This window comes from Rhyacophila brunnea, unplaced genomic scaffold (assembly GCF_057557595.1).
Source record: "Rhyacophila brunnea isolate RB1 unplaced genomic scaffold, BYU_Rbru_1.0 scaffold_12, whole genome shotgun sequence".
NCBI classification, from domain to species: domain Eukaryota; kingdom Metazoa; phylum Arthropoda; class Insecta; order Trichoptera; family Rhyacophilidae; genus Rhyacophila; species Rhyacophila brunnea.
In genome coordinates this window covers 10,986,242-11,001,982 of record NW_028232774.1, presented here as the reverse complement: position 1 = coordinate 11,001,982, position 15,741 = coordinate 10,986,242, and the positions used below count along the sequence as shown (strand labels likewise).

At 31.4% G+C, this 15,741-nt stretch overlaps 1 protein-coding gene across 5 annotated transcripts in view; it reads left to right on the top strand.

Moving 5' to 3' along the window:
* Positions 1-12,107, top strand: part of MED25 (Mediator complex subunit 25) — a 62,217-nt gene extending 50,110 nt beyond the window's left edge. For all 5 annotated transcript variants that reach the window (XM_085960765.1, XM_085960764.1, XM_085960762.1 and 2 more), the window contains one exon: positions 9,284-12,107. In XM_085960765.1, coding sequence (XP_085816891.1) covers positions 9,284-9,385 — 102 coding nt within the window. In that variant the 3' untranslated portion in view covers positions 9,386-12,107. The remainder of the gene's footprint in view (positions 1-9,283) is intronic.
* The last annotated feature ends 3,634 nt before the right edge of the window (positions 12,108-15,741 follow it).

The following is a 15,741-nucleotide window of genomic DNA, read 5'->3' as shown; positions in this document are numbered from 1 at the left end:
TATAAGTTGTCCGCTGAGTGAGGGCACCACATGCTAACATTTGACATATCATTCAATACTTTTTATACTGTGATGAGCTTAGTTCTAAATTCGAACACGTAGCTGAAAAAAAATATGCTTACATTTATCCATATAAATAACTGAAGTATGCTGTTTCAAAGAACTCTCTTGTAAAATATTTCGTATTATATAGCACTGGCGAAGGGTGAAAGTAGGCTGTGGAGATCTGACATACATAGTAGCGCACACTAATCTTTGTCAGTCATACTTATTTGTTTTCATTGAACTAAGAATACAATTTGCTGATGGTTTTTAAAATTCAATTAAACCTTGCCTAAACCAAACCATAATAGATAAAAATTATTCTTCTATTTGTAAAATATCTAAGATTATGCCATTAAATACATAATTTTTTCATTGAATTAAGAATACATATTACAGATGGCGTTGGTTAGTTTTTTTAAATTCATTAAGCGCTGCCTACTCCAGACCATAATCGTAAAAAATATTCTTCTATCTATAAAATATCTAATGTTATGTATGGTTTAATGGAATAATTTCAAATATTTTATAGGTAAACGAATATTTTTTGACCATTATATACTTTGGCTTGGATGAGGCAGGGTTTAATTGAATTTTAAAAACTAACAAAATCTACACTTTGTGGTTTTCGTTCAATGAAAACAAATAAGTATGACTAACAAAGTGTGCACTATTTTTGCGCATCTGCACAACCTACCCTTCACCCTTCGCCACTGATTTATAGTGAGAAAAGTTCAGCATTCAACTGACGACTTGCGAGTGCTACAAGTTGCATACCAGCCATTCTTTGCACAGACTGTATGCAGGGGTCCTGTCCCGGAAGCAACGAGGTACGGTAAGGTAATTGGTGGGTCAAACAACAGACACACACGTCACTCCAGTAAGAAGAATGTTAATGGGGAATGTGTTGTGAGGCAGACCTTATGTTGCGGATTTTACATTCCCCACAGTTGTTCGAGTACCACTCGCACCTCGCACCACTTACTGTCCACCGCCAATTACCTTACTGCGCCTCATTACTTACGCAGCGGGAGACCATCTAAACATTCCATGCAATGAATGGCCTGCAACCTATACCACTCACAAGTTGTTGTCGCGTGCAAGCAAACTTATTCACCGCGATATAGTAACACATACAAAACCTGCATTTTTGTACCGATTATTTAGGTGCAAGTGAGAATGGTGTACACATTAAATCTCACATTCAACAATGAGAAATATAATATGTAGTTGCTTTTTTTAAATCTGTTTTGATGCTGCACTGCATGTGTAAGCGATATACACCTCTTTAATCATTGATCATTTTAATTAAAATTATTAATAGCTTTTGAAAATGAATCTGAGAATTGCAAACAGATACCATCTATTGGCAGTACAGTAGAACCTTTTTCTTTTGACAGTTTTTTTTAACTTGTCTTTTCATTATCAGTGAATATCATTAATTCACTAATTTAGTACTTTGTTTTTATTGGTGACACAATTATGTTAACTGAATAATTAATATTAAAAGTCCTCATTAAAAAATAACTACTGTGCCCTGTGCTAACACCACACCATTGCATAATAGAAAGTTTTCTCACACAAAATGTCATTGAAACAGAAAAACACATTTCTGCCAACTATATAAGAGTTCATATTTCATTTTGATAGCCTACAGAAAAATGTTGCCAACTTCCAAAAACAAACAATACATAATGGCATTTAAAGTTTTCGTTCAACTAAAAATAGTTTCCTTTGATACATATCTGTATAATATATTATTATATATTAACGTATTAGCATTTATTCAATAAAATATGCAAAGATTATCACTAATAACAAAAACTAATCAAAATTTGCTAAAATTTAATAACTCGCCCTCAGAATTTCCCAGCATGGAGATATTTTAATGCATCTTAAAAACATCTAAACATTCGTAAATTACCGCTATTCATCTAGTATTTCTTCATTTGGTGGGACACTTTTTATAAGGCACATAGATTTCATTTGTCAGTGGAAACTTGTGCTATATACATTTCATTACTATGTTTCTGTCTTTGTCAAAATGGGATAGTGGAATTTAATGCCTCTTTGGTTGTTGTTTATGTATGCTCCTTCTGTATGGCCCAAACAAGGCGAATGTTGACGGCTTTAAATGTGTGTTGAAACACCAACATTGTCGAAGTACAGCAAACGTTTGCCGGCCATGGGCCATTTCACAATAGTGACCACATACATTCGCTTTAGTTGAGCCATTGTCAAGGGCAGCGTATTTAATATTGTTGAAAGACACACTTCTGCACTAAACACAATCTCATGATACCTATCAAAAAAATTGAGTATAGTAGTATAGAGTAGAATAAACTATTGTGCTGTGTTAATAACTCAAAGTACTAAAATCATCCATCTCAGAAGTCCACATGAAATGGAAATGTGAAAGAAACAACTAACAAAAAATGTGACCAGTAAATAATTAGAATCCAAGTGCAGTAAACTCCTGATTATCCGTGTGCGGATTATCCGTTCATAACATGAACCTCGCTTAGGCAAATTCAAACTGATATTAGAAAGATTCCTGCAAACAAAACAGATTTTCTTAATAAATAATGAGTATTAAACATGTTAAAATAACTTTCTGCTTTAGAAATGTATAATATTCGTCTATTCAATTCTAAACTATCCTAAACGCCAAACCATAAAATGTGCAGGAAAGCGAAATTTAGAAATTACGAACATCTACTTAATTCGATTTTAGTTCTGTAATATCGAAATATTAATAAAACATTTTTTGTGTTTCAAATTACAATTAATTTTGGGGAATTTTTTCCAATTTCAAATTTATGAAAAATTCAATACTTTGACAAATAATGTCACTTGGATACTTAAGAAGTGGCATGAAAATAATTGTTTCTTAGATATTCATTATTAGACACCGGACATCTGGAGTCCTTTTTTTTTTGGGACGGACTCGAATATTACAACATTTTTTAATTAAAAATGCGTTAATAATTTATGGAACCTATTTTTTTCAGAAAAATAAGTTGTACGATGTAGTAGGTACAATGAAATATGAAATAAATGATATTGATAATATGTGCAAGAGACTTTATCGATACTTAATTATATAGAAACGCTGCTATTAGTAGGTAGATATACTATACTATTTAGAGAAATTAATGAAGCGCTTACGTATAGAGTGGAAAAATTAGTTGTTAATAGTAATATCTATAATATTTAATAATATTCCACTTTTTATATACATACCTATTATTGTAATCAAAGTTTAAAATTTCTACTAAACTACTTTTATTTTCACTATCAAATAACAAATCACACTTGCTCCCATAATGAGAAGGACCTGACAGCTAGTGTATTATTAAAATCGTACCAAATCTGAATGATTTCGTATATTATGTTGATACTACGAAAATATATAATATGAAAACATATTATTATATTATATGGATTTATGGATGGGTAAAATGGGGAATATCGGACCTATGTGGTTAATGAAACCCTTTAGAAAAAGTTTCGTACGAAAGATACTTCAAATCGTACTTTTGTGTTTCAAGCAAGTGGTTGGACATATTGAGATATTCAATTTTAATATATAGGTACTGATGTTGTAATGTTTTTTTTGACATTTTATAGGCCATTTTCAAAAACTTTATATTCATCATGCAAAATATGTAAGTACATGCGTTTTCTGTTAATTGCTACTCCCTAATACTATAAATTATATATCATAGTATTATTTCAATGAAATATATAAACCCGATATAATTATTTATTTCGGAAGTTATCAAAATGATACAATCATAATTAGTCGACATTGATACATTGTGTATATATAGTACCTAATACCATTGATAATAAATTATTTTATCAAGAAAATATTAGATATAAATAGGTATAACACAGTTGCAGTGCCTACCATTTGCCTTAACAAGTTGACCTTGGTTCTAATAGTTCATTGATTTATCCAATCTGGGAGTTCACACATGAAACTATAATTTGATGTTATAGTAATATGGTAGAAAAAACAAAAAAAACTTAACCTGCGCGTTTGTTAACTGATCTACGTATTTTCTTAAAATCCGAGATCACTTCAGTTTTGACGATTATGGATTATAGCTTAAAATTGTTTATTTGTTTTTATTTAGTGAGTAGGTATATTTCGTGATATTTCACATTAGCTGGTTCCATTGTTTACGGGAAATGACGATTTAAGGGGCTTACCTATTGAATGTATTAATAGTATGTAATATATTCATTACGGGTTTTTCACAAACACTTCAGATAATCAAAATTTGTTTTTTACTTGATCCTTTACTAATAGGTAAGAAGGTTTTAACAATCTTTTATTATGTCAATTTGCATTTACGATCGGTGAGTGCGCATAGTGCACGAAGAAGCCAGAAGGCCATAAGCCAGAAGGCATAAGCCGGGTCGTAAATAATGACTAATAGAATACCTAGTACAAAACATAAATCAATTAGAATTTATTGATTAATATTTTTGCCACTCGTACCCGTTAGATATAGGGACCATTATACCACTTTCCTCTAGAAGGTGTATAAGGTACTTTTAAACACTTTGTACATTTTGCATTTTTGTTTATTGTTATTAAATCTTAGTTGATATTATTCTTAGATAAAAATAACAACAATGGATGAAATATAATATTCCTAAATATTATAATATGTCACATATATAATATTGTGTAAGTATATAATATATAATTATCAAGCCTCGATAGCGAAGGCTGCGTGACTAGCAAATGCACTTACGACCTATGTAAACCTGCCGCTTTGTAATTTTATTCTTGTAAATCCACGGTATTATAGATGGTTGCACTATTATATCTAAAATGTAAACATCAATTTATATGCAATATTGGTATATACTACAGCTGATGATGATACATACTATCGTATGGAAAATAATTCATTTTTAAGTTGTGGGTTTCTTGTACGTATCATGCGACAAAAGCAATAAAATCGTCTTCAAGTTTTTGTCATTGGTCGGAAACCTTTTTTGATACATACACCTACGGCAGGTGAATTTTAAACACAGCAAATTTTTCACAGTTTTGAAGTTACGCTATTTCTTAATGTATAAACCAGTCATTTAATAAATAAGGACAAATATCACCAACAAGTTAGTTCAAGTAAACAATCGACTCCCACGTCCTCTATACTTAATTGACTTTTTATGCAATAATATGTACCTACCTATATTTTGTACTGTTATTCAATTGAAAATGTCCATTAGGATAAAATCGGTTGAATATCAACATTATGGAATAAATGTGGAAAAAGTACGAAAGTACATATTATAAAGTGTTTTAATGATATAATGCTAATTATGTCGAATGGCCACCTAATCGGCGCGCCTTTAGCGTACAATGTATTAAATGGGACGGCGGGACTTTTTTTAATGTTACACACCTACAAACTTACCTGTAGAATGGCCAAAAATGGAACTACGAATTACCATAGGACGCCATTTTGAAAATTTCATTCGAATGTCAGATTTTGTCCAGTTACTAGTCTTGATTGGGTAGTTTTCGACAATGGCTCCATTTTTTTTGTAGTACTTATTCCACTTTTAATCAATAAATTAGGACCGGTTTCATCCGCCTCAGAGGGACATTTTCAACTGAATCTTCCCTTGTTCGGTTGAAAATGTCCCTCTGATGCGAACGAAACCGGTCCTAATTTATTGATTAAAAGTGGAATAAGTACTACAAAAAAATGCGTTTTTTTAATTAAACAACAATAAATATTAACGTAATACAATCACTAAGTGAAAATCTGAAGTATTACATGGGACGGCGGGACTTTTTTTTAACGTTACACACCTACAAACTTACCTGTAGAATGGCCAAAAATGGAACTACGAACTACCATAGGACGCCATTTTGAAAATTTCATTCGAATGTCAGATTTTGTCCAGTTACGAGTCTTGATTGGGTAGTTTTCGACAATGGCTCCATTTTTTTTGTAGTACTTATTCCACTTTTAATCTATAAATTAGGACCGGTTTCGTCCGCCTCAGAGGGACATTTTCAACTGAATCTTCCCTTGTTCAGTTGAAAATGTCCCTCTGATGCGAACGAAACCGGTCCTAATTTATTGATTAAAAGTGGAATAAGTACTACAAAAAATGCGTTTTATTAAATTAAACAACAATAAATATTAACGTAATACAATGACTAAGTGAAAATCTGAAGCAATATTATATTGCAAAACCTTTAGAAGAATGCAATTACGGCTTACGCAATACATAATATTATAATAGTAGGTTCAAACGAATATTTTCAGGGATGTCTCGCATCTACAGATGTACGCCACTGGTATTTTAAAGATGAAATTTCTTACGATCGATTTGATGAAATTCTTCAATGTCAATAGTTTATAATCAAATAGACCAGTTTGGGCAGAGCATCCTCAAAATACTTAAATATCTAAAGAAATAAACAAGTAGGTATGTGACTTTTTTATCGATATGTAGGTACGGTATTGTTGCTTGGTAATACTAATAGGTATCAATATGATACATTTAGAACATAAAACGGGTCAGCGGACAAAATCTTCCAATATTTGTATTTATATTAGTGGTAGGTACGCAAAAGCTATTCGATATTTAATTATGAAAAAACATATTCTACACGCATTTTATAAAAATGGTTTACCATTACTTACCTGCAATAAAACAAACCATCAATTTTGTAATGCGATCTTTTTAATTGCATTTTGCGAATTTGAATTCGTTTGTCGTAGCCGCAAGTCGCGTTATAATATTGGCAAGACGATTATCTTAATTACAATAATTACCATCGCACCTGAGCTGCCAGAAAAAACAACTGACTAATTGTAGAAATCCATACTAAGAATCATTTGGGCAAAAGTCTCCTTAGGATATTGGATTCGTCCACCATTTTAATGTGTTTTTTTATGGGTTGACGGTTAAAAACTTGAAAGATCCGGCCTTTATTCATTATAATCCTATGCATTTAGGTTTATACAGAAATGTTTTTTTTCATTGAGAATCCATTGATGTAAAAAAACCTATTTCGAAAAATTGGCGTTTAGGATAGTTTAGAATTGAATAGACGAATGTAGTATTTTAAAAAGAAAAAACCAGAGTTTGGATTATCCGTGTTTTTCGTTCATCCGTGCCGCCTCTCCCCACCATTAGGCTGGATAATCGGGAGTCTACTGTATTCCATTTACATCTTATAGTTTCCATCTTTCAATAACTCAGTTACTAAAGATATAACAAAGACGAAATATTGTTTTATTTATTATTATTGTAACTGTCAACTCTTGGTGGAAATACATTATATTAATAAAATAAAACACAATAAGTAGTAATAGTTCCACTTATTTTAATATCAGGACAGATTTTGTCTGCTTCAAAGGGACATTGTTCCTTTTAAGTTCATAAGTTGTATTAGTTACAGACATATTGTTGTGTTTTATTTTGTCAAATATAGGTAGTATTCTTTTAACCCACGATGCCCAAGTGGCTAATGCGTCAAATATCGTGGGTCCCAGGTTCGAATCCTGGGTATGGCAAATACACAATATTGTTTTTCAATATGTGTTTAAAGTCATAGTATGGACCTAATAGGTTGAGAGAGTGGCTAACATCCATCTCTTGTAATAACAAAAATCTGTTAATACAAATCTCTACCATGCATCTTCTTAGGATCGGACATTGTAAAAAGAAATAATGTATTCCTAACAGTTTGTTCATTGTTCACGTTACAAAGATTGTGATACAGTGGAGACTCGATTTTACATGCCTGGAATTCACGTTATTCACAGTTTCTGCAGTTTCATTTTATTTTAGCACATTTAATTTTCAGTTTTACATTTTTATTTCTAGCAATTTATGTCTGAAATGCATATTCAAAATTCATTTAGAATTATACCCCGTTTACACGTACATGGATGTACTGTGCACAGTAAGAAAATGTATGGGGAAACATGTATTATCCTGCAGTTGGCAAGATTGCATGCATAAATCAAACAAGTTTGGAAGCTTCTTAATTGTGATGATTTATTACGTGCAAGTAAGATTATTTTCGATCTCCGCCTGCGCAGTAGAGCGATAGGGGCGAACATGCTGGTAAAAAACGAACCACTCATTTTGAGCTTAACCGATTTTCAATACGACCAATATGATTTTATACAATAGTATAAAATGACAACCTCGCGTCTCGCTTACTCTTGAAGAATGAGATTGGAGAGACAGTCGGCACTTTTTTATTGCCATGATAGTTTAAAATAGGCACGATTGCTGGCAGTAATTCTGCGCTTTTAATTAACTTTATTTAAACATTCAATTATGTATATTGTATGTGCATCAATGCACTACGATCATTTAAATTTTTAAACTGTTGATGCATAACTGCATTTCTTTTTGTAAATACGCCTGCTGTGCACAAGGCCAAGGTTTTACATTGCAATTAGTGGGTAATCTTTTACATTTTTTACTTTAGCCAGTGTTTGGTATTTTTTTATCATTCTCTGTTTTGGCTCAAATTTTGGCGGCTTGGTCATTTAAAAACAATGAACACTCTTAGTCGGTCGCAATCAATCCGAAATCTGTGACTAGACATAGATTTTAAAATCATCATTTTACGTTCTGTTTGTTAAGTTGTTTTGTGCCGAATACAATAAATGAAAATGCTAGGAGGTACCTACATACTATGCCCTAAAACGCTGTTTTATTAGCATCGATTACATACAAGATGGAGACTTTCAAATCAATTTATAACATTGAAAGTGATAAATAAACCGAAGATATGCACTAAACCAATTTGAATGATTTAGTTAATAAAAAGATAATTTATCACTTACCTTTTTGTCAGTCCCTTGAAAAGCTTAAAGTCGCAGTTTCACTGTATATTAAAATCTTTGCAATATTGGAAATCCAATTGATAGTTACAGATGAATAGAAAAAATAGAAAAAATATAAAATATATAATTGTCGAGTAAATAATATAATATAATTTTTATTTGTATGAGTGGTACTTTTTCGTTATTTTGATTACACTGGGCAATAATTTAGAGTATTATTTTTAATAAATTTATGTCAACAAACGATGAAGAATAAAAAATTTAATGCACTGTGGAAACTGGGTACAGGAAAACACTGATTACATAATGTAGTTGTTTATGATAACTAATGAAGGCAGAGAGATTATGAAGTAAGTAATGATTTGTTTGTTTCTTTTCTTGTAAATTAGCAACCGCAGTACCGAGCTGGAGCTGGCATCGGAGTACCACGAGCTCCAGCGCCCTCGCAACCTCCGCAGCAGTTTGACGACAACTCTTTTGATCTATTCTAAGACTTAATAACAATTTATATTATTAGGTAATCGTATAGCTATGTCTACATTTGTTCACTTCATCTTCCACTTTGCTTCAATTTTTTTATTCTAAAAATCAGAGTAGTTTTGCGCATGATTTAGATTGATTGTATGGAACGCACTCCGTCATCTGTCTACACTTTTAGGCTGATTATAATATAAAGATGTAAAAAGTATAGTATTTTTAAAAAACATTGGTACACAGAACATTTTTTGTTTTAATCCCTTCAAAATTCTAATATTTTTGTTTTATTTAGCGTAAAATTATAGTATAATATATTATACATTTTTTGTGGTATAATTCAGTTGGCAACACTGAGTCGTGATGTTGAACAGATATCCAATGCTGGAGGAGTTACATGCGCTAGCACTTTCATCACGAAAAACGGCCAATGCACACCCTACGTACTCTCTGATTCTCTAGCAAACGGCAAGAATGGATGAATGTAGACATAGCTTATGAAAAAGCATTGAATTCATTTATTGTCACCCTTGAAATGCAATATGGCTGTGTTTTACAAGAAGCCAACATAAAATTTAGAAAATTAATTCTATCAAATCAATAGAAATAAATTTTCCCTCAGTTATATTGAAGAGAGATTGTCGCGTGTCTTCCATCCTTGAGATATGGCCTGCCCAGTACAGTCACGCCACTTTCATGTGTGAGATGAATACAGGGCATACATAAACAATAGCATGCTTTTATTTGATGTTAATTATATACGTACTTACCATAGATAAGTATACAAAGCCTGAAATATCAAAAGGCAAAAACCGGATCGCTAAAACGATTTTTATGTAAAAGTACAAAGTTTCAACAAACTCTAATATAAAATTTAGAAATAATTGTTAATATAAAATGGCACAACTTTAATATCAAATGAACTTTTGAATCCACCTATTAGGTTTCGTGGGTCTTTAATTGTTTTTTTAATACAAAATGTCAATCACCATTTTAGATTGTCTTTTTCATAAAATGGTTGCTATCTTTGATAATAAATTCAATGCTTCACAAATATTAGTCTACATTATCATCACATACCTTCACATCACGGTAAGCTCGCACCACGAGCAAAATGTGTGCAATGTTTGTTTACTTGGTATTTTATATGTTATCAGACATGCTCCCATCACGTAGCACATTTTATGCTGAAAACGAATGTCAGCAAAATCTGCCACTGTATCATAACGAGACTAAGGATACCTCACGTGTATCATGCCACACCACAAAATCAATTTACACATTTCTATTATGTTTGATTTTAGTAGTTTCGAAAGTTACAAAAGACAAGTTATTGACACAATGTTTTTGTAGGTTATTAGTTTTTATTAGGTATTGAATGTTCTGACGGTACGTGATGATATTGTGTTTCTAATGTTATGGTGACATGTTATAAATAGACAACTATATACACAATAAATTGTTAAGATTAGAATATTAATTCTCATTATAAATTCATATTGGATGAACTTACATCAATCATAGGCAGGCATTATATGTTCAATCTGTATCGCAATCGTGGATTACACTGACTCAATTGCGATCCAGATTAAACGTCTACTGTTTACTAACGGTCTGTTGTACTTACAGATGCATTGTGTTATGCAACACTCTGGAATATTACAGAATTCTTGTGTGACTTAAACTAATAAATTAAAAAATATATTTCTATATCAAAAGATTTGTGAAATCGATGAAACCTACATTTGCCAAAGAGGTTATGTTTTTTCACCTATAATTGTTTGTTTTTTATTACATTAGTAAATAAATATATTCTTCCATTAGCATTTTAGCATAAGTGGGTGTGATGAAAAGACTCTATAATATTAAATTTAAATAGATTTCGTAAAGCCTTCATCGCTACAAAATTTACAAGAATGACTGAGAGTATATAACAAATTAATAAGATAGGCTTATTTTTTAAACTATTCTTTTAACTACAGTCGAACTTGGTTATTACGAGGAAGATGGGACCAACTGAATTTGCTCGTTATAAGCATTACTCGTTATATCATTGTATAACATTTTTCACGCCACGTTCTATTTAAGCATAGAAGATAAAAAATCTGAAAACCATCGTAAAAATTTCCCGAAACAAGCATGGCATTTATAAACTATAAAAGAAGTTGTTTGTTGTAATAAAGTGCTAAGCCGCCGGCGCTGGTAGGTATCTACTGACTTCACAAAGCTTGGATTTTTTACATGCAATTTCAACCATATGCGTGGATACTACTTTTTCAGTGTTGTTGGCGAAAACACCATTTAGGTACTTAGAAACTTATCATAAACGTAATCCGATCCGGGCGGCATCGGTCTAGTTAACTCCCCGGTCGGATTTTATTGCTTTGGGTCGAAAATGTTGTTTTTAAACGATCGACACATTAAAAGTTTTGCTTGGTATTCCCGAGAAGTAGCTCGTTATAAAAGTGAATAAATGTATGGAGAGAATCATAAACTAAAATGTCAACAAATGTTTCCTCATTACACCCAAGATCTCACTATTTCCGTGATCGTAATAACCAAGTTTAACTGTATTTGACTTTTTATATCTGTTATTCACTGAAAACTGTCAAAAATGTGATGAAAATTGAATGGTTGAAGACGGTCTAAATAAAATTGAATTGATTTTTGTTATAATAATATTTTATAAAAATCATGTACCTATCACTAGAGAAAAATATAGTTGAATTTTAACTACCTACGAGTTATATTATTCCTTGAACATCCCAATTCATTACCTATAAGCCGCAGGCCTGGGTAAACTACGGCCCGCGAGCTTTAATTGTATTTCTGAAAAAAAGTTTCCCTTTTTATACATTCTAACCTCTAACGCCTTTTTAAAAATAAATTTTGAATATACATAAATTGCACGGTCGAAAAGAAATCTGCAAATTTTACAACACTTAATTCGGATAAATTCGAACAACTTCAAGATTCTGCTCGAAAAATGTTGGTTATTTTTGGATCAACCTACATAATATGAGAACAAACATTTTCAATCATGAATATCAATAAAAACTCTACGATCAAGCATCGATGCAGCAGCTTTAAGAATCTCCACTACACAACTAACACCTGAAATCAAAAAAAATTGTAAAACAGTTTTATTCTTCTCATTAAATTGTTGGCTATGAGAGAATCATTTATTTCTTTATGATGAAATTCCTTTTTTATGATAATAAATAATGTATGTCTAAAAATAGTATTTTACTTGTGGCCCATCGTTCATTTTATTCTAATGTGGCCCAGGCCTGCTATAAGGCGTTGTCCATATATGATGTAACATCATAACGGGAGGAGAGGATAAATCAAAGATAAACTTACAATTATTATTGTTTATAAAAGTAAATTTTTTAAAGGATCCTAAGTATCTTATTATTACATTTATATCAAATCTAAATCGGTATGATGACAATATTGCACGGATGACAGAAATAGACACGATCATTTTCGATCGATTCCATTACCATTAGTGAATGCGTCAGGTCTCTATTAATCACAGGTGAGAACGTATAGCTACAAGCTAGGTGTATACAGCTATACCCAAAGTGTAGACTGTCTGGGTATGGGGAAGGTATGCGGGAAAAGTGCATGGGAGGAGTTTGCCGTTAGAGCAACGAGAAGCTATAAGCAAAGTTGGGGTAAATACGGCACCAGCTTAGATGTTATCAACCCCGCCGCCTTAAAAATTATATAATTAATTATAATTATATATTTTCTTCGAAATGGACCCCCCCATAGCTTTTTTCAATATTCAAACATACTTAAGCCTTGTGTATGTATATTATTGATGTGTGAATCCTCCATTATTTATTCATTCATTCTCTCACCTACAGGATGGTGGAAAACTGACATTTGTGGAATAACTTCACAATGCTGAATCGATATACTCTGTCTGGAGCCTATATGTATGTGGTGAAAAGGGAAGGAAAAGACAGTCATATTCTTAAATTTGGTTTTCATGTAGGATAATATGGTGTTGTACACAAATAAGCGAAAAGTAATTTTAAATCATTTATATTTCTAGTAACATTGGTTTCCCTATACATAACAGTTCATTGCTTTTTCACAATAAATTTGGAATATTAAAAATATCTTTATATTTTTTACAAGATTTTGTACAATATATTCACGTTTTTTTTTTTAAATCAAATAAAAACATTTTAAATGCAGTAAAAGAATTGGAATACACATAATAAATATGGCCATTTTACAATAACATATGAGTGGCTTCATAAAATATAATAAAAACAGGTAAACATTTTTATTATTATAATAAAAATAGATTAATCAGGATATTGCACTTAATATTAATTTATAAGTAATATTTAAAATGGAGAGCATGTCATAACAGACACATTAAAAATAAGGTAATTTTATAGTGCAGGCAGGTCAATTCGCTTCTTATCATTTGAACATTGAAATACTAGAGTTGCTCATTTAATATTTAAATTACAGATAACATAAGTTGGAGTATAACTGAGTTAGAATTTTATCTAAAACTAATGACATTCAATTCGTCATCTTAAAGTCTACGTTTTCTATTTGAATTATTAAAAAAAATAGATTTGAATTGCCATATACTGTAAAACTACCATTAATAATAACTAGTAATTATTGGTAAATTAATTAACTAATTAATGATAAAAGTAAATGCCATAAAATTTCACCATTATGGATGCATAATAAAATGAATGCGGGACATCACATAAAACTATTTCCGGCTTATATGCAAAATTAAGTAAAATTATAATTTACCAAACATAAGAAACCATATTATCCTACTCGACTCAAAATTCAATACTGACTATTTATAATTAAGTCTCCAGTTTTATTTTTTCAATTTGGTTACATATTAAGTATGAATAAAGTTAATAATATATTATAATGATCTTGGTACCAATTTTTAAATAAAATATACAGAATATGACTGGCAATAATTATGAGACGTTTAGAAAACATTAATAAAATTATGTTTATTTATAATCAATTGAATTTAATTATAACCTGTTTAAAAGTAGACTTGTGCAATGTGTCCCAGTATAACTGTGCAAGTAACCTATAAATTTAATATGTTTGTGGGCTTTGGTCAAATTATGGATAATTAGTGCAAAGTCACTGATTTTGTGAGAGGTTAGTAAGTTTCTGAGTTCCTCTTATACATTTACCGTAAATTGACAAAAGACACAGATATTCATTGTCTACTCTCAACAACTATTAAAGAAAAAAGTATGATTGTCACACCAAACAGTCACAAAATGAACAAGTTACATGGATTGTAAGCAGATACTAATGATTTCTTCAATTTAAATTTAGCATACTGTGGAATATTATATCACTTTATAGATCTACCAGTATAAAATGTCTGCTGAGTAAGGGCGCCATATGCTACCATTTGGCATATCATTCAGTATATTTTATACCATGATGAGCTTAGTTCCAAATTCAAACAACGGACAATTTATGTTGGTGCAGGGCCAGATTTACCATATGGCTAAAGGGGCCCCGAAGTCAGAAAAATAAACTGAAAAAATCAATGGCAAAGGAAGCAGCAGCCTCCGCGGCAAGCTCGACAAATGTAGAAAGGGGTACTTCAATCTATCAAATCAAATGCAGTAAAAATATGCCAACAAAAAAAATATTTACAATGCAGACGGCACCTCTGTTAACATATCACACAGATAAAAAAAACATACAATTTGTGAATGAATAAAATATATTATAGAGGGGGAGGGCTCCGCTACATATGTAACATGAGCAAGCTTAATAAAACTACCATTACATATCGTCACTGTACAGGCCAATTATTGCCGTAACCCTGACTTTTCACCAAAGTGACATTTTGATGGTAATAGACTTATTGCATACTCTTACATGAACTGGCCAAGTATCATAAATCCCAAAAAATTATTTCATATCAAATTAATTCAAAACTATTTTTTAAGCCATTTGTAACTTGACAAAAAATATTCTAGCCAAATGCTGTAACCCTCTCTAAACGTGAGCCACAGGGTACGTACAGAGTAAGCCACTCAATTTGTAATAAAATAATATATATAAAATAATAAGTAAATCCAATGCCCACAGTTTTTTTCACTTCCTGAACAATTTGATATTATTGAGGGTTACGCTACTTGGCCTGTACAGTGATGATATTATAATGGGGCTCCCAATACGTATTAGCCCAGGGCACCTTCAAGTTCAAATCCGGCCCTGTGTTGGTGTATCTATAAACATAAATTTATCTGGTATCATGATAATCCCTCTTCCCATTCAGTGTTTGGGAGACGAATGCAGAATTTTTGTACAGCGAGATAAGAATGAATTACGAGGG